This window comes from Podarcis liolepis (genome assembly GCF_965112155.1).
Source record: "Podarcis liolepis genome assembly, chromosome: 17".
Taxonomy (NCBI): domain Eukaryota; kingdom Metazoa; phylum Chordata; class Lepidosauria; order Squamata; family Lacertidae; genus Podarcis; species Podarcis liolepis.
Genome location: NC_139571.1, coordinates 43,773,416 through 43,793,612, shown reverse-complemented (window position 1 = coordinate 43,793,612; position 20,197 = coordinate 43,773,416). Strand labels below are relative to the sequence as shown.

The following is a 20,197-nucleotide window of genomic DNA, read 5'->3' as shown; positions in this document are numbered from 1 at the left end:
GAAAGGAAGGAGATCAGTTCTTCAAGGCCAGTACACAAGAGCCAGGTTATAGGAGAGCATTTATATTTGGTTCAGGCCAGTCTGCCCTGTCCTTGTTTACATGGCAGCTTATAGCTCTTGTTCCTTTGGCCAGTGGATGAGTCCAGGGCGTTCCTTCCCGTTGCTTATGGAGTTGCTTATTTCTCAGATGGGTGAGACCAGATGAGTCTCCTTGTCTTAAAGTTATTTAAGTACTTAAGTACTTATGCGGTGATGGTAAGATGCGGCTGGTACGAATGTCTCTATAATAAAAGACACTGGGAAGCACATTCTCTGTTGCTTCTACTTGTCCAGAGTCCCAGGGGCATTGCCTCTCCAGATAGGCAATCTTCCTGTATCGGCCTTCAAGGACAGGGCGAGGGGAGGGCATGACATCGAGCCCAAGTCCTCTGGTGCTTAGCCACTTCGAGTTTAGCTAGATATGCCATTGGGGAGGCAAGAGTGTCGAGGATTCATTGGCAATAAAAGTTGGGGTCCTGGCTAGATCCAACTGGCGCTCAGGGATTCCTGAACAACCTCTCTGCTGCAATAATTCATGCACAGCAAGTTGCACTTGCAGACCCTTGCAAAGTGGTGTGGTCTCTTGCAAACATTTTCCATAGTGTGGCCATTGCATGAGTTCATGAAAGCAGCCGGGTTTATTGCACAATTTTCTGCTTTCTCCCAGCTCTTGCCCTGTTGCATTTGTGTGCCTCCATCCGGAGCTTGGTAAGTTTTTGTTTGGTTTTTGCATTGTCTTGTGAGCTGGTGCTTAAAGAATTCCTTGGGTTTCTATTGGGTAATATTTGCATACTGCTGTGTAATATTTGCATACTCTGCTCTGTTGACTCAGCTGTTTTGAAAATTCCAAGGACCTTTTCCAAGGTGAGCTCACAATCTTCTAGCAAACTTCTCTTGATGCTGTTGTCTTTGATTCCAAATACTAGCTGGTCATCTAGGGTTGCCATATTACCAAAAACTTTTGGGGGAACATCTCCCCCAAAACCAAGTTGTTGGCCCACTGATGAGGGCATCTTGTCAAAAGACCCTCCCAGACTGGGAGATGCCCTTCTGATGAAGGCAAGCCATTTCCCTCCAAGCCTCCAAGGTGGACCTGAGGACAATCTTTAAAAATGAATCTAACCATGATATGGTTCCCCATGTTTCTAAATTTTGAGGGATAGCAAAAGAAGCAGAATGGTTTTCCTGGACAAACCAGAAACCAATAATCTTCCCGGGCGCAATTTTCCTGCCCAATTCCCGGACGTGTCCAAGAAAACCAGACTTATGGCAGCCCTATGCAGGACTCCGTTAACTCTCCTTAATGACATGTCTTGCTTAGTGGCCTGAGATCAGTCACAAAACTCTAAAGAAGTTCTCTCCCTGCAATAGCATTCTGAACATGCGGCATTCGAATGTTCAAATTCTATGTCCTTTTCAAGGTGCTTCTGAGAGGAAGTTATTTGTTTGTTTTGGTTTGTTCTTGTTTTTATTATGTATTTTGTGCTTTTATGCTGTGGAATGCCCTGAGATCTTCTGATGAAGGGCAATATACAAATTTAATAAATAACAAGAGACCATATAACACCGGTCTTGAAAGACCTACAGTGGCTCCCAGGACGTTTCTGAGCACAATTCAAAGTGTTGGTGCTGACCTTGAAAGCCCTAAACGGCCTGGGTCCAGTATACCTGAAGGAGCGTCTCCACCCCATCATTCTGCCCGGACACTGAGGTCCAGCGCCGAGGGCCTTCTGGCGGTTCCCTCGCTGCAAGAAGCCAAGTTACAGGGAACCAGGCAGAGGGCCTTTTCGGTGGTGGCGCCCTCCCTGTGGAACGCCCTCCCACCAGATGTCAAGGAAATAGAATACATCTGAAGGCAGCCCTGTTTAGGGAAGCTTTTAATGTTTGGTCGTGTTTTTAATATTCTGTTGGAAGCCGCCCAGAGTGGCTAGGGAAACCCAGCCAGATGGGTGGGGTATAAGTAATAAATTATTATTATTATTATTATTATTATTATTATTATTATTATTATTATTAACAACAGCAACAACACTCCAGTTCTAGTTTCATTTGTCTACATCTCGGTGGCAAGAAATCATGCTCGCTCTCTGAATACAGATTTAGGATGAACTCATTTTATTTTATATCTAAGCTCGCTTTCCCATTTAGCTTTATTGCTCTGCCCGAAGATAAATTTTGCAACCTCCAAAATCTTTGCAGGGCTCCCAGGAGAAGTCTTACTCCAAAGAAGAAATCACCTTTTTACAGTGGTTGAGACTGACATAGCAGTAACAATCTATAGGGCAGATTTAGGTGTGTTGTTTAAACAAACAAACAAACAAACAAAAAAGCACTGGAGGCCCAGTTGATGGAGCTGACAAATATTGATCTACCGTCGTCCGCAGCAACGAAGAAGGCCTTGGTACATGACTTTGCTGCTGTCACAACGAATTAGCGACAACATGGTAAAGCTCTCTCTGTTTGCAAGCCTCCATCCCGTGACTCATCCAATCATTAAAAAGAAAAAATGATGTGCGGAACATCCTCAAAATAGCCAGGTCAAACATGCTCCTTTGCTTTTTATAGAATGAATTGCATACTCCGTGACGGAAGACTGCACAGTGTAGTAAAACTGAAGAACAGGACCTTCGGTTACAGAACTCAGACGTTGGTAAGGTGTGGGCAGAGCTCCAAAATTCAAGTTATTAAAATAGCCTGTGAGGCTTTAAAATTCAGTCCCCTAACAATTAAAAGAAGCTAAGTAGTACAGTGGGGGTGAGAATGGGGGTGATAAGTGTTCCAATATGGTTCTGTTGTCAGGAACACGTCTCACTTTGGGGGGGGGGATAAAAAAAAAATAAAAACAGGGTGGTTTTTGACATCTATTCTGTCTCCAGCCTACCCTGAATAGTTGTGAGAATGCTATATCTATGCTGGAGAGAGGGCAAAATACCACCATGCTAAGAGCTTGACTTACAGAAATCCCTTCCTTACATTTTCTTATGTTTTAAAGCCAAAGTAGACGCAACATCAGTGAACAGAATCTACTGGGGTTTTGTTTTGTTTTAAGTGTTAATGGCAACAATAGCTGTATGTTTTGTCCAGCTTGGGGGGGGGGGCGATAGCTTGAGGAAGACGCTTTAATAAGGAAAGCAGCATGAAAGAATTAACACCCCCCCCCCGACCCATGCTAAGATCCCAATGCAAGTCCCCCCTCTATACACAGGTGCTATTGACACTTTACAGTTTAGCAAATCGTGGTGATCCTGTTCTTAGATCTCTGGCATCAAAGGGGCCTTGAAAGTAATCCAAATGTTATCTTTTCAAAGTTGCAGGAAATGGTAGTACGCCTGGGCTTTCGTGGTATTCCATAACAGTCCATACATTTCCCCCCTTTGTTGCACATTTTTGCCAGGTATACTGTCTTTTCCAAAGGTAAAGGTAAAGGACCTCTGGAAGGTTAAGTCCAGTCAAAGGCGACTCTGGGGTCACAACGCTCATCTCACTTTCAGGCCGAGGGAGCCAGCGTTTGTCCACAGACAGCTTTCCAGGTCATGTGGCCAGCATGACCAAGCCGCTTCTGGCGCAACGGGACACTATGACGGAAACCAGAGCACACAGAAACGCCGTTTACCTTCCTGCCGCAGCAGTACCTATTTATCTACTCGTACTGGGCTGCTTTTGAACTGCTAGGTTGGCAGGAGCTGGGACAGAGCAACAGGAGCTCACTCTGTTGCAGGGATTCAAACAGCCAACCTTCTGATCAGCAAGCCCAAGAGGCTCAGTGGTTTGGACCACAGTGCCATCGGCGTCCCTTTTCCATAGGAAGCACCCCTATACCAAGTCAGATCATTGAGCCATCTAGCTCAATATTGTCGACACTGGTTGGCAGTGTATCTTTAGAAATGTATCTTGTCCGGACAGGCAAAGGTTTGGGTGTGTGGCTTTCAGCAGTGGGAGGAAAAGACCACAGGTGAGGCAAAAGGACTTTGTCTTAGAGACTGGAAAGATAGGCATCTGACTTTCAGCCCTAAGGTGGATTCTCTACATATCACTCTTCCTCTAGTCTTGCAACCCACATCAATCTGTCTCGTGACCAAAACATCAGAAGTGAGCTAGGGACAAGAACGGCCAACTCCAGTCCAAATGTCTTGGGTGGTTGAGGCATGGAAGCTGCAGGAACCCCCTGGGTGCTAATACTTTTTTATTTGCAGATGTTTGGGTCTTCCCAATCCCTTGTGACCCTGCAAGAATATCCAGTGAAGAGACTGCAAGCTGCCAAGCCAAGCCCAACTGTTCGGAGTGAATCTCTGGCCTTGTGCACCACACGCCTCTGACGCAAGCTTTTGCAAAAACAAACAACCGCTTCGATTGATAAAGAGCCCGATCAATTGTTTTCCCTTCCTGAGCAATTTGTGGTGGGTGTGCTTCTCTTCGTTTGGGGCGCTGGCAGCTAACGAGAGGCGGCTTAGTCTGTGTTTACAGTCAAGAAAGGCGAGTGGCTGGCAGGCAAGGCCCAAGTGGTGTGGCATTTACAGTCAATACTCGCAGGAGGCAGAAAGGAGAGATAAGGAGCAGAGGCCTTGCACTGCAACGCCCAAGCCTAGAAAACCAAGGGCTCCGTTGCAGGGGGGGGGGGGGAGGTGGAAGATGATTTATTTTGCAAACGATATGGGCAAGAGAGCTTGACTGAGCAAGGAAGTGTCTTGTGGCAGTCAGCAATGGCTGAGAAAGTGCGCTGCTTTCTCATAAAAGATTAGCCTTTTCTGAAACTCTGCACATGTTAAGATTGTTTGCATTTTTAAAAATGGAAACAATCGAACCCGTTTTCTTTTTGGAGGGGGTCGGACTGGGAATGTCCTTAAGTGCTAAGCTGCGCATGGGTGCTGTAATGCGGGACAAAAAGAAGATTTGCTTTCCTTCTCCATATGCAGGAAAAACAAGGTTTCTAATGAAATAGAAAAAGCGCATGTGAAAACCCCGGGATTGTGGCCCCGCGTCAGTGTCAAGAAAGCCCTGCAGGCACAAAGGAATTTCCTTGGAGATCCGTTGGAGACAAGTCCTTGCCATGAAACCCCTCGCAGAAGAAGCTGTAGAGCAATACATTCAGAATAAGGTAAGGGACATTGTGTGTTATGTAGTGAAGTTCTCACCCTGTGGCTCTTCTGTCTGGAGAGGTTCAGAATTCTGTTTTCATGTTTATGAGGCACAACCAGTGTGGTTTTTTCAGCGGGGGAGCGCAGGGGGTCACACACCCCTCAACATTTTATGAATCTAGGTTTGGCCTCATTGAGGGGCAGTATTTCAATATGAGTAGGAAAAGGAGAGGACCCCTAAACATTTTTAATAGGGAAAAAAGCACTGGGTAGAACTCTCCAGGTAAAGTACCAACTGAATGAAATTTTGGGAAGGCTCAACAAAATCTAACTTGGGAATGTCTCCTGCTCTGAAGTACCCAATCTTGGATCCACAGTAAAACCATTATGAACAAATGCAAGAGGATCCGTGGTAGTTTTTACTCTGTCTGCTGGAGCCAAACAGGGCAGATGCTCTCTATGGAGAGATACGAATGGCTAGAGTAATTTGGCGGGGGGCAGGGGGGGGGTTCCTTCAAATTCTCTTAACTGTGGGAAGCCTTTCTTCCTTAACTCGTCTGCAGAGGCAGGATCTTAATGCGGAAAAAGGCAGAGTGAAAAGGGTTCAGCCCCTTCCAGAAGCGCTGCAGATTCAAGACACCTTCTGTCCACAGATGCACTTACATTTTCAAAACACGTGGGAAATATTGTGCTGTCGTGTCTAATTTGGCCCTGATTTTCTCAGTAGCTACTCAAACTGGGCATTAACAGAAGGACGCTTTGGCCTTGCCCATGTTTGGGCATTATGTAGCTGTTAATCCACTTTGCCCCATCAAATTGGACACTCTACATCCACACGTATTTGAGTCTGTATATGAGAAGCAGCTTCATTCTTCCTCGTGTTTTCATTTGTGTTTTCCCCCACCTTCGGATTTCTTGATTTCTTGATGCACACCTCGTTCTTCTTGTTTTTTATATAGTCGCACAAGAAATCTAATTGACTTTGACCCTGCCCATGATATAATTAAGTATAGTCAACACAATGTAATAAGGGATTATCAACAAACAAAACTTTGCCCCAGTGAGAAGACACCTCTTGAGAAGGAAGGAACACTGTTCTTGTTGGGTTTTTTTTACAAAAATCCCCACCCTGAATTGGAGGGCAGCAGCCAACTAGAGTATATTAAAAACAGGTCTGAAAAGCATGGATTCTCATACAGTTCATAGATGCCAGAAATTTGATATATAGGGCAATAAAGATGAGTTCTGAAGCATCTTAATGCCTAAAAATTGTAAATTTTATGATGTGAACTGCCGTGAGATCTACAGATGATGGGTGGTATATAAATTCAAAATAATAATAATAATAATAATAATAATAATAATAATAATAATATCATTGCAGCTGACACTTTCATGGGCAAAAGTCTGCTTTGTCAGGTGCATGAAGCGTAACCTAAGTGTATAAACCTTGAGGGGAAAGGGAGGGGATCAATTTTTTGTTTCGTTTTTACAAAAGGCCAAGCAATTCAAGTGATCGCTTTAGATGCTTCACAATACAATGAAGAACACAAACGAATTCAAAGATCCAGCCGAGAAAATGTAAGATCCAGTAAATTTGGGTGTAACTACTCATAATTGAAGACAGGAGCGCCTGGTGTGCTCTGGTCCAGGGGGTCACAAAGAGTCGGACACGACTAAACAACAACTCAGAATTAAGCATAGGAAGCTCTGCCGTGTAAATAATACCTAAAAGGGGACAACCCTTTAGATATTTCCCCAACCCAAAAGATTTGGGGAGGGGAGGGAAGTTCCGTTCTACAAACAGAATCCTTCCACTAGCAGAACTACTGAACTGGACAGCGCCCTCCGAACTGGAATTCCCATGCCATTTGCGCCCAGACTCACATACATGTGTACATGTGCACACAGCAAGGTTCACCTAAATAATATGCCTTCCAGAAGGTCTGTGGTTCAGGAGCTTTGTTTGGTTAAGCTGTGGACTAGATGCCCCTTGGGGGTCTCTTCCGGCAGTCGCGGAGGAAGGGGCTTTGGTACCTGGGGGCGTCCCAATGGAGTGGCGCCCGCCCAAGCGATCACCCCAAGAGGGAGGCGCCTGACCGCAGCGATGTCAACCCCCCCCCCCCCAGGCTGGCACCTGAAGCAGACTGCCCTCCCCACCCCCTTCCTCCACCACTCCCTTCTGGGTCTACCATTCTCTGATTCTATATAGTCTGGGGTCCGAAACAATATAGTAGAAATGTTGGGTTTTGTCTGCAGGTGGACCTGAGGCACCGAGCAGTGGCCAAAACCGTGGATGAAGTGCAAAAAATCATACAACGGCTTACCAACGAAATTAGCAACAAGGATTCTCGTTTCCAGGCAATTTCTAACTCTGGGATTCATAACGAAAACATGAAGGTAAGCGTGCATGGGGTCTTTGGCTTGAACCAGGCCTTCTCGGTTGGGGCGCCCGCCCTGTGGAACGCCCTCCCATCAGATGCCAAGGAAATAAACAACTATCTGACTTTTAGAAGACATCTGAAGGCAGCCCTGTTTAGGGAAGTTTTTAATGACTGTTGTTTTAATGTGTGTTTTTTCATATTTTGTTGGAAGCCACCCAGAGTGGTTGGGGAAACCCAGCCAAATGGGTGGGGTATAAATATATTGTTGTTGTTATTATTATTATTATTATGTGTGCACTGAGTCCACGAGCGATTCTGGACCCTCCTCCTCATGGGAGCACCACCTGTCCATTATAGACTGCAACCTTTAAAGGAACAGTGGGAGGTCTGGGTTGTGTGGGGAGCAGTTTGTGGGCAACCTGGAGTCGTGGAATGAAGGCGTAATTCAGAACCAAAGGGCAAGCCAGAAGCCAGGACTGATGCACAACCAAAAGATGCAGGAAGAGGCTGGAACTCAGGATGAGTTCATTGTTTCCGGTTCATATCCTCAATACCCCTGAATGGGCTTCTATTACCACTCGTATTCAGCCTTCAGTTACAATCAGAGGCATACTTCCTTGCAATTATTAAAACTGGAGCTGGATCTCCGCAGACCTTTTTAACCTTATTAGAACGACATTAGATAGATCGTTCTAAAACGTCACAGGGCAGACTGGTAAATTTCAGACGTTCCTTCCCTTGTTTTCCCTGTCAAATTCAGTTTCCCTGCTGCCAGTTCCTGGTTGCTCTGCAGCGCCCTCTGGTGTCACCTTTCAATGGCGCATTATTAACGTTACAAGCAAAAGGTAACATGCCCATCTATCTACGTTAGGAAAACCATTCCTTAACCCTTCCTTAATGTTATAACCCGTGAGCGTAGATCTGCCCTGGGTGTACCATAATGCCAGTGGAAATTGATTGAAGAGAATGGATGATACCACTGGTGATACACGGATGCCTTTGGCCATAGAGATGTTCTACTGTGTACCAGAGAAAGTATGAGCTTCTGAAAAGAGCGAAGGAGATAGACTACAGGTGATGGCAACTTAGGTCTGAGGCTGCAGTCCTTCTTAGCTGAGTGTGTGAATTCAGTAAGACGGAGCAGATAAGGTCAGTAGGAGCAGATATGGTCAGGAGTCTGCTGCTCACAACAGATGCGATCTGGTAGCCTCTTTGCATGGTGGTTATTTGCTGCCCAGACCCTTCCAGGTCTCCCTATTTCAGAGGCTGTAATAAAATACGACCTCCCCCATCTCCCATGTCCAGATGCTGTGGACTGCACAAAAACATCCATGTTTTGTCAGTTTCTGCCACTGCATAGCAATGATGCGATTATAGGCTGGTCATTTTCTTCTAAGAGACGTTGTGGGGCCTGGCAAGCTTTTGTGCAAGGTCGGGAGATGTGGAGAGGGTGGTCTTCAACATTCCTTCTACCTTGGCAATTCCATGATTTGATAAAGGTTCTCATTCTATTTAGTAAGTAAAACCCCTAAAACATCAACCCTTTGTAAAGGAAGTTTTTTAATAACTCTTGCAAGCATCTTGAGAAAGGCACAGTTTCATATTTAATGGTTGGAAGGCAGGCTGCAGGGAGAAAATGTTTCATTTCTGCAAATCAGCAACGGTTCTTGTCAACTGACTAAATAGCTACAGCTGAAGAGCTAAACTTTTTTTGAGAGAAACTTGCCTTCGTATCTTTTTTAATTTAATGTATTTGAATCCCACTTTCCTCCCAAAGAGCTCAAAGCGGTGTACATAGTTCTTACCATTAGTAACCTTAGGTAAAGGGTAAAGGGACCCCTGACCATTAGGTCCAGTCGTGACCAACTCTGGGATTGCGGCGCTCATCTCGCTTTACTGGCAGAGGGAGCCGGCGTACAGCTTCTGGGTCATGTGGCCAGCAGGACTAAGCCGCTTCTGGCGAAACAGAGCAGCGCACGGAAACGCCGTTTACCTTCCCGCCGGAGCGGTACCTATTTATCTACTTTCACTTTGACGTGCTTTCGAACTGCTAGGTTGGCAGGAGCAGGGACAGAGCAGCGGGAGATCACCCTGTCGTGGGGATTCGAACCGCCGACCTTCTGATTGGCAAGTCCTAGGCTCTGGTTTAACCCACGTCCCTTGGTAACCTTACAGCTAAGTTAACTCCAGGTGAATGCTTAGAGGGAGGGTGCAGCAAATGGTGATATCCAGGTAACACTTTAATTTACATGCATCCGTGAGAAGGGGCTGAACCTGCAGACTCGGAATGGTGGGGGTTCTGAACAGAGGGCTTATTTAGGCATCAGGCAGGCTGGTTCAGACTACCGAAACACTAGCAACATGTGAGTACAGATGATCATCATTCCCAGCCCCAGGGAACAATATGGGTAGCCGAAAATCCCAGGGACCAGAGTTCTCCTTTGAAGTGCCCTTTCTACATTCCTGGCTTGGGGCGAGGCTAGTTTGACATTAACCAGCAGCCTCAGAGGTCGCTGGCAGGGTCGCCCTTGAGATGACTGATGGAAATTGGGAAACCCATCAGGTCTAGGTGGCAAGCTGTGGGGCGGGGGGAGGGGGAACGAAATGTCCCCACAAGTCTCCAGACCTTGTGGCAAGGTGAGGGGGGAGCCAACAAATGGTGGCACCATTTCTCCCTTCTCCCTCACTTTTTCCTCACTTCAGTTCTTGGAGGTTGATACCCGTTTTCAGAAACGGCCCTTGCAGCAAAGGGACACCGCATTTTAGTAGACTGGAGAAGGTTGTGAGGCTGCCACCAGAAGCTGTTTTTCAGCATTGCCAAGCCTGCGGAGATGACTGCGGTTCCTGCTCTCTCGCTCTCTCTGCCCTGGGTCCCCCACTCACCTCTCTTGCAGGCAGATAAGGTAGAAAGAGACTGAACTGACAGAGCAAGCAGAGACCACGCAAGGGAAGAAAGTAGCTCAATGCCGTGTTTTCCTTGTTTCCCGAAGGATTGGACAAGGTGTGCTTCAGAGTGTTTTGAAGAAGTTCCATCTCCAGGCTGCAAAGCGGGCATCTCTCTGGATTTCACCCCGCCTAGTGATTTGCACTAACACCAGCCTGCGTCTTTGGTTAGCCAACTAACCGCCTTTTACTGCCTCTCTCCTGTCTGCTTCTTTCCTTGCTGCCTCTCAGGATCAGCCAGCCTTACTGGCCAAGTGGTCAGCTCTGCTTCAGGGGAAGAGCACCTTCCACCCGTCTATCCAGGTACAAACACCTTGCATAGGTTCCCTCCAGGTCCCCTCATGTCTGCTTCCTCCCTTGATCACCGCCACGCTCACTCCACCAACTACCCTAACTCACCTCTGCCCTAGCCAAGCCCTCCCAAAATGTATGAAAGCACAAAGTCATGCTTTTAAGTCACCTGCTGCCTGAGAAGTCTCACCTGAAGAAGGGGGCTTCACATTTTGCTGGACATATTCTAGTCCCTGGGCTTTACGTACCACGGAATTTGTCATCCCCACTAAAGCCACGTGGGACTTCTTTGCAATGGCACATGAACAATAAATTCCATCTGTACTTATGCCTTGTAATTCCTTTCTGAGGAATCCCATCCTTGTTTTATTCAGACCTCTGCTGTTGTTTAAAATGGCCACTTTGCTTGCTTTTCAGTGTCCCTCCCTTTTCACTGTGCTCAAACTTCCCCAAGGATGTTAAGCCCTCAAATATTCCATAGTACTTTCCTCAAACACCTGCTGTTGTTTCAAACCACCATTTCTGTTATGTACTGAGGTTCTCACCCTGGGCCAGCAGGGGGATACTGTAGATAGTTTTCACTCAGATCCACATATGCAAATAAGGGATTGAAAGTGACTTTCAGTGATTGGATAGTTACAGGAAGTGGTTACTGTTGCGTTGTAGTGGAGCTCTATATAAGCAGGCTGGCTGAACCCTTCAGCTCAGTTCTGTTGTGGCCTGTGAATAAACAAGAGGTGTTTGGAGAATCGCTGTGTCGTCTGATATGTTCACCCACAACTTAACAATTTCCCTCTCAGTTCACTCAATCCCTGCTTTAATTAAAACTCTTCTGTTGTTTTCAACTGCCTCTTTTCCCCTCTCAGTCTTGCCTGCTCCTCACTCCTCTGCCGGGGCCATTGCTGTTGTGCAACCTGCCTTCACTTTTGCTTCCCTATCCCAACCTGACTTCATGCAAATCCAGGATAGTGATACGGCACTACCAATCTTCCAGTGAGGATTGCTTGATGGCATTCTTACATTATTATTATAGAGAGAGATAGATCATTTCCTCACTGTTAGCAGATGTAGTGAAGTAACCAAGGCTCCAGTACTTAACATATATACTTCTGAGTAAGCATGCTTAGGGTTGCATTCAGCTGTGAATCAGGAAGCCGACCCATGGAAGTGTGGACAAGCCCAAAGTCTGTTCTAGTTTCCTGGCCATCCTAGCCATTTCCTGTTCCAACCTTTCTGAATCTGTCTAGGTCTTAGCACCCGGCCTGTTCCTCATCACCGTCCCCTTGCTTGGCCTGTCTGGGTACAAAGAAGGCCAAGTACGGCATTGGCGCTACTACACGACGCACGGAGCCAAGCTCCTGTCCCCTGCCAGGGACCCGGAGGAGCTGCAGCAGTGGCTGGAAGTGGAGCAGTTCTCCAAGAGCCTCCAGCAGTGGCACGAGGCAGACGTGAACATCGAGGGCGACCTCGTGCCCGCCAAAGTCCTGGCTGTCTTCCGAGAACTTGTGGAGAAAGCGATCGCCTCTCACAATCTCACGGGTGAGTTCACTGGGGCAGGTGCGAGAGGAAGTGGCTCAGGGGTTTTTGGTAGCACTTTCCCACTCATGGCCTCCCCAAACCTCGTAACAGATACTTCTGCCAGGTCTACACCCCCACACCCCCCACACACACCAGCAGAGTGGTCCTGGCCCTCATGACAGACCACACCACAAATCATCATCATGATAACCTCCACCATCATCATCATCTGCATTGTGACTTGCAGTGATTTTTAATGATCATAGTTTAGATCATGTTTATTGTAATTAAGAGTGAATTTCTGTTTAATTATTATTTGCTGATGTTTTCAGAGTTAATTTTATTGCGTACTATTATATTCTAATAGGGACGCGGCTGGTGCTGTGGGTTAAACTACAGAGCCTAGCGCTTGCCGATCAGAAGGTCGGCGGTTCAAATCCCTGCGCCGGGGTGAGCTCCCGTTGCTCGGTCCCTGCTCCTGCCAACCTAGCAGTTCGAAAGCACGTTAAAGTGCAAGTAGATAAATAAGTACCACTCCGGCGGGAAGGTAAACGGCGTTTCCATGCGCTGCTCAGGTTCGCCAGAAGCGGCTTAGTCCTGCTGGCCACATGGCCCAGAAGCTGTACGCCGGTTCCCTCGGCCAATAAAGGACTTGCCGATGAGAAGGTTGGCAGTTCGAATCCCCGCGATGGGTTGAGCTTCCGTTTCTCAGTCCCTGCTCCTGCCAACCTAACAGTTCAAAAGCACGTCAAAGTGCAAGTAGATAAATAGGTACCGCTCCGGCGGGAAGGTAAACGGCGTTTCCATGCGCTGCTCTGGTTCGCCAGAAGCAGCTTAGTCCTGCTGGCCACATGACCCGGAAGCTGTACGCCGGCTCCCTCGGCCAATAAAGCGAGATGAGCGCCGCAACCCCAGAGTCGGCCACGACTGGACCTAATGGTCAGGGGTCCCTTTACCTTTACCTTATTATATTCTAATATTAGTTGAGTATTAATTAATTGAATATTAATTTCTTTTATATAAGTCATTCTGTTTAAAAGTTATATTTTGTTATGCCTTTCTGTATTGGACCAGAATATTGAAAGGGGCGTGTTCTTAATTGTTTATTTTGTTGCTGTAAACCGCCTTGTGGAAGTAAATATAAAAAGGCGGTATACAAATTAAAAGTGAAATGAAATAAAACTGCTTTTGTGACTATAGATACAGACTGGCAGAAGCATACTGTCCTAAGGGATTTTTGGGGGGGGGGGTGAGCGCTGCTAAACGCAATAAATTAATGAATGTGAGAATCCAGCTAATATTGGGCATTGGAAGAGGAAATGCCAGCTGCAGAATTGTGCCAGGGGAGGAATCAGCTGCAGTCCGGTTTCTGCTGACAAATCCCCTTTGGATGCCCTTTCCCCCCAGAGCGAGTCAGCATTTTGGAAGGCTCCAGCCCGGTGGTCCATGTTGCTGTGGAGACATCCGACGTCCAGGTTGAGGTTGAGCTGGTTCCAGCGATTGAGATCCCAACTTGTTGGCCTCGGAAAATCAAGTGGCCCCGATGTTTCAAGCGCTGGCCTAGCCAGGAGAAAGTGCAGTGCGTCAAGGTACCAGGCCAGGATGCGACTGTGGTTTTAGCCCCAAGCCGATCTTGCAAAGAGGGGCATGTGGAGGGGTAAGAGAGCAGGAGTTAGGCCAGGGGTGTTCCCAGAGTGCGGTGCGCCCACACGGGTGTGACAGGAGAGGATGTATTTCTTATCACTAAAATAGTCGGTGTGGCAGGAGCAAATTTTTATTCTGAAAGTGTGGCCCACAATAAAATAAAATAAATGAGAACCAATGATTTAGGCCATAATGATTTGAACTAATATTCTGCTCTGGGGTTCAGAAGTAATGCTGCCCCAGCCGTGGAGACGGAGCGTAGTCACTATGGCCAGAAGCCTTTGATAGCCCCCTCCTTCATGAAATATATCTAGGTTGGCAGACCCTCCAAGGGTCCCTATTTTCCAGGGCCATCCCTGATTTAGAGAAGCCCTGGTTTCTGATTTGATCCCGGAATGTCCCGCTTTTCCTGAGGATGTCCCTATTTTCACTGGAGAAATGTTGGAGGGTATGGAGTTATCCAGCCCTCAAGGTGTCTGAAGGTAATCCTGTATAGGGAAGGGTTAAAAAAAAATAACGTTTTCTTATGCTTTTATATATGTTGGAAGCTGCCAGGAGTGGCTGGGGCAACACAACAAGATGTGTGGGGTATAAATAGTAAAATTATCCTTATGGAATGGGACGTCCCTATTTTCATCAGATAAATGTTGGAGGCTATGGGTTGCTGGCCATCGCTACTATGGAGTGAGTTCCATAGTTTAACTCTGCGCTGTGTGAAGAAGTGTTTTCTCTTATTTGTCCCGAACCCTTGAACTTCCCACTTCACTGGATGCCCACAAGCCCTCGTGTTAAGATGGGGGGGGGGCGGACTTTTCTCTGTCCTCTTTCTGTGTGCCATGCCTGGAGACAGGAGTCTGGAGCCAACTGGCAGTGGAGACTTGCAGCACATCCCTGTAAGCAAGGGAAGACAAACAGGAGTCATTTTCAAATCCTCTGCTTGCCAGGGAGAGGTGGCCAATGTACACAACCCACAACAGTATGAAGAGGGACCATTTCTATTTAATGCTACTAGGTTGGGGGAAGAGTGTAACTTCCAGATTCCTCTTGACCAATTGCTTTTAAGACCCTCTACACTAGATCACGGTTTCCCAAACTTGTGTCGTCAGCTGTTTTTTGGACTACAACTCCCATCACCCCTAGCTGGCAGGACCAGTGGTCAGGGATGATGGGAATTGTAGTCCAAAAACAGCTGGAGGCCCAAGTTTGGGAAACACCAGTCTAGACAGTGTCTTCTCCCATATTTTCCCTTTCAACTGCTAAAATATGCCTCATGTTTTCTTAATCTGGACCAGTTAAAAACTATGGTGGCACGTGAAAGGCCGTTTACGTTCTCTTCTCCGCCTATGCATCCAGCCTCCTGTCGCTGGAGAGTCCCCAAAGCCCAAGCCTTAACACAGCTTCTAGATATCCTGTTAATAATAATAATAATAATAATAATAATAACAACAACAATAATAAATTTATTTCTACCCCACCCTCCCCGACCAGAGCCAGGCTCAGGGCAGCTTACACCAGTAAAATTACAATAAAAACATAATGGGGGGGGGGGGACCAATTTAAAATACAGGTTAAAATGCAATTTAAAATGCAGCCTCATTTTAATAGTAGCCCATAAAAGTAGCCCGTAGATAGGTATCTCATTGAAGGCAATGGGAGAAGCATGTAAATGTTGCTTTTAATTTAGCATATTTTAATATGTTTTATTTGCATAATTCTGTGCCTTTCAATCTGTTTCAGAGTATTAGTAAGCACCCTGGACCCTTGGGATAAGTTGATGGATTGAAAAAATAGGAGCAGCAAAGGCTGCTCCTATGGAGATGCTCAACCAATCTCTCAGCTGTGGGGGGGGGGCGCCCTCTGCCTTCTTCCCCCCGTCTTTTCCTTCTCCAACTTGCTCTGCTTCTTTTCTGCAGTCTTTTGGCTTTGACCTCTTGGCCTCTTCCAACTACCACTGGTACCTGAGCTTCGCGAGAGCTGAGCACATCCTGATGCAGGGACTCGACGAGGACGGCGGCTGCCGCATGATGTGCTTCCGGGTTATGAGGCAGATGAAGGAAGATGTCTGGTGTGCGGGAAACAAGCCAGTCCTCACAGCCTTCCACCTGCAGGTGTGTGCGCAGCCAGTGAGGCATTGGGAAGGGGGGAGAGATCTGTACCCCAAAACAAGAGGAGATGTTTGGGAGGACTGGCTCCTTAACGCTTCTTCATTGCCTGTGGTTTGCTAAGGGCGGAAGGCAGCTGACTCTCTCTTCTCCACACCACAGGATCCTACTGGGTGGGGAAGGAGGTGAGGAAATGGGTAGAGTCTGCCATTTTCTGCTCTGGCTCCATCCACCATCAACCTCTGACAGAGTAATCCCAACAGAATCTGACACTTGACAGAAAAACATAGCTGTCAACTGTCCCTTATTTGGTGGGAAAGTCCCTTATCCCAGTGCTGTGTCCCGCTGCTGTCCCTTATTGATGATGTCCCTTAAATTTCCCGGGTTTCAAAGGAAGCAGCTCCTCTCCCTCCTGGCCAGGGAGGAGGGAGGCTCCAACTGTGTTGCTTGCCTGCGTTGCTCACCCAATAAGGAGTCTAAGAACGACTGGGGGGTGGAGCTTGCATGCCTTGTGCCAATCAAATCAGCCACGTTGCCTGCGGACTCGCCTTTGCTCAGCGCTTCCCAGCGGAGAGGTGACGGTGGTTTCCCTTGCTGCATCCCCTTTGCCGGGTTGCTGCGCTGTGGGAACCACCGCTTGAGGCTTCGTTTGGATGCTGGTTGACTAAAATCCCTTCTTTTGGCTGCTGATCCCTTATTTTCGAGCCTGCTGGTCCCTTATTTTCAAATCTGTAAGTTGGCAGCTATGCAGAAAAAGGGTTTTCCACCCTTGATCCGGGTCATTACTCGGACCGGATGCCATTATTAAGAAGGCCATCTAATTCACTTGTGCTAGCAAGCCCCCATGTTCTCTCTTCTAGATGGGACACTTTTTGCAGACCCACACAGGGCCAAACATTACACAATAGGCTTGTGTGATGGAGACACCAGCTGTGGTGTTTCTAAACGTTCTGGTATGTTTCTAGGCTTTCAGTTATGGAAACAACTCCATATAAACATGAAGATATACTATGTAGGCCAGACACTAGCACTTGCCAGAGACGTGCTAGTGAGCTGCAGGGACATCATTTTTGGCCCAGATTTTGTGTTTGTGATATTTGGGGGGTGGAAGATGGTCTTGCCCAGGCTTCCTCATCCTCGGCCCTCCAGATGTTTTGAGACTACAATTCCCATCATCCCTGACCACTGGTCCTGCTGGCTAGGGATCATGGGAGGTGTAGGTCAAAAACATTTGGAGGGCCGAGCTTGAGGAAGCCTGGTCTTGCCCTTTGTTTTTCTGGCAACCAGGCCCAAGCCAACCCCCCCCCCCCGACTGTTGTCTGTCGTCCCCGTCCCCCCCGGTATACCGGAAACCCCAAATTCTCCTGGGTATCAGGGGTTCCAACTTCAGCAACAAATGCATCAGGCAGAAGAAGATGCAGCTGGCCCCTTACTTTTCACGCCAGAGCAACAGGGAGCTTCACTAAGAAAGCTGTAGCATTTCTAAACTACAGTGGCACCTTGGTTCTCAAACTTAATCCATTCCGGAAGTCCGTTCCAAAACCAAAGCGTTCCAAAACCAAGATGCGCTTTCCCACAGAAAGAAATGCAAAATGGATTCATCCATTCCAGACTTTTAAAAACAACCCCTAAAGCAGCAACTTAACATGAATTTTCCTATTTAACAAGACCATTGATCCATAAAATGAAAGCAATAAATAAGTAGTGCAGCCACACAATCAGTCAATCACTAGCTGAACCGGGTTCCACACACTCACAAAAGCAAAACAAAAAGAGCCGCAAAATCAAAAATGCAAAATAAATAGCAAAAACAGACAGACCTCAGCGTAACACTCAAAACGGAAGTGTGGCACTCAAAAGCATTCGCAAAGCGGAACACTTACTTCCGGGTTTGCAGTGTTTGGGTTCCAAGTTGTTTGAGTACCAAGGCGTTTGAGAACCAAAGTACCACTGTATTTACTTTTTAAAAAATATTTATTTATTTATTTATTATTAATGTTGCAATACATATATGAAATATTTACATAGTGATACATATACATTATATTTGTAAATTCGCATTTTCACATTTCATTATGTACCAACATTTATCCATTTCTTTTTTTGCTACTTATTTCTTGCCTATGTCTATTTCTTGCCTGTGCATGACTTCCTTGTTATTATTTTGTAACTTTATCATGGAGATTGTATTTCTGTATCTTAATAATTAAGCATTTATTCTTATATATCTTGCTTGACTTAACTTAACTTTGTACCACTGTATTGACTTCAAGGTTGGGAGCCATCCCATGTAGACTGTATGATGTGAGGGCGATCTGGCTGCGACATCTGTCACCCCATTGATCGCCAGGGTTGATTCGGCAGACTGTATCCCACCCCCCACCCCCCACCCCCATACTTCCTGCCTTGTTGAATTCAATGTGTCTTCTCATTTGTGTCTTCTGCAGATGGTGCTTTTCTGGACGTGCGAGAAGTACCCTCGCTCCAAGGACTGGTCCTGCTTCCGCAAAGGCTTCCTGCGGATGGTGCGCAAGTTGCACAAATGTGTGAGCCAGCACTTCCTGAAGCATTACTTCATCAAGGGCACCAACCTGCTGAAGTATGCCAACACCAACGACCTGGACATGGTAGCGGGCAAGCTGGCCGTCTTCTTGGAGAACCCTACGCTTCCTCTGGACTGAGAGAGATGGACACGCAGACTCCTGAACCAGGTTTTGCCCTCTTCCTTAGTTCCTCCGTGTGGTGAGTAGTGAGGATAGAGGCAAACGGACAGGCCTCTGGGAGCAAACTCTTCTGTCTTCTGCCTCTCCGCGATCAGTTTGCTTAAGTCTCACCTTTTGGATCCGGAGCCAGCCAGCCTCTTTGGCAGAAACTCAGCCTGTGGAGAGTGGATGCCCTCTTCTGTTTTGTACCTTCTCTAGGTGGGCTAAGCTGGAAAGCAGTTTGCCATATTTGGATCCAGAGTTTGCTTCTCCTGGTCAGCAAAATTGGGGTGAAAGATAAAGGACTGTTGTGCATTTATCAATGCGCTAAAAAGTTGGGGAGCATCTTGAAGAATCTGATGGGGTGGGTGGGTGTGTCTCAGAGTCCTAGATCTGTTGGTGAATGAACCTTACTTGATGGTTGCTAAATACCTCCATTGCTTCTTTCGGTTTTCCTTCCTTCTTGCCCCCAAAGGTTACCTTCTCTTGTTTTTAGGAATAGCCAATGTCTGACTGCATGGACAGCAAGAAATATATATAAATGAAAGGAGCACCATCATAAATGCAGCTGGGCAATGCATGCAACTGGATCCAAGTCAGAAAGCCTGCCAGTTATGATCTTGTCTGGAAGCTAGCAGCATGCGTTGCTCGTTTGAGTTTGTGTTCGCAAAGAGCGCAATATCTGCCAGATGTAACATGGGATGGAGCCCTCAGGTGTGTGAATGAGAAGACAGGCTTCCCATGTTTGGTGCTGCCTTTGTTTCTGACACGTTACCAGCCTTCCTGCAGCGGCATTCAGAAGTGGTCCTGACTGCAAAGGGATACTTATTTTTCTGTGCAATGTTCAGGGGTTTTTTAACCAGAGACCCTTTAATGGTTCAATAGAGCGCATTCTAGAATAAAATGTTTTTACCTCAATTAGTTACACTTGTGGACAGCCAATGGCATGAATAAACAATGGTCAAGGTTTTGAAAAAATATACAGGACTCTCAACAGCTCAGGCTTTTTCTTACAGCCGGCGTCCATCCATCCCCAACACTCTCCCACTGTCCCCACTGCATGAAGCTGTAGTCCGGCCAATCACTGAACTGCTTCCAATAGCAAAAAAAAATTTAAGTTACATGGTAAACTATCACATGGGAAGGGTAGTTGAAAGCTGCATCTAGACATAGTGCTTACATGTCTTCCAGGTGATTCGGTGCCAATGTAAATCTCTTCCACGTGCACAAGACTCTTAAATGCAATTTTTGAATTTTGCTTAGAGTGCAAAAGGACACAAAAGTGGGCCTGAAATTAGAGTCAGAGGTGCTCAGGTTTTTTGTGAGGGGCATAGGAAAGTTTCTCTAGGTGAGTTTAAATGGTGGGGGGGGGGATGTTACCTGGGTGGGTTTCTGTGGGTCAGCACGGTTTTTGGGGAAGGTTTGTGTGGGTGGGTTTGGGTTATGGGAAAATGAGTCGTATCTCAAATCTTGAAATGGCTGGCGACTGCTCTGCTAGA

General features: G+C 46.7%; 1 protein-coding gene across 7 annotated transcripts; it reads left to right on the top strand.

Annotated features, from left to right (window-relative positions):
• The first annotated feature begins 3,525 nt into the window (after window positions 1–3,525).
• On the top strand, window positions 3,526–19,678 carry MAB21L3 (mab-21 like 3). 7 transcript variants are annotated; one of them, XM_083481923.1, is made up of 8 exons: window positions 3,526–3,991; window positions 4,233–5,134; window positions 7,374–7,514; window positions 10,673–10,744; window positions 11,980–12,271; window positions 13,658–13,839; window positions 15,808–16,002; window positions 18,444–19,678. In XM_083481923.1, the coding sequence occupies exons 2-8, from the start codon at window positions 5,087–5,089 to the stop codon at window positions 18,675–18,677; spliced, it is 1,164 nt and encodes a 387-aa protein (XP_083338049.1). In that variant the 5' UTR covers window positions 3,526–3,991; window positions 4,233–5,086; the 3' UTR covers window positions 18,678–19,678. The 7 variants fall into 7 exon arrangements, with proteins under 7 accessions (XP_083338049.1, XP_083338044.1, XP_083338048.1 ...); XM_083481918.1 differs by lacking the exon at window positions 10,673–10,744 and having other exon boundaries at window positions 3,529–3,991; XM_083481922.1 differs by lacking the exons at window positions 3,526–3,991; window positions 10,673–10,744 and having other exon boundaries at window positions 4,015–4,436; window positions 4,953–5,134.
• The last annotated feature ends 519 nt before the right edge of the window (window positions 19,679–20,197 follow it).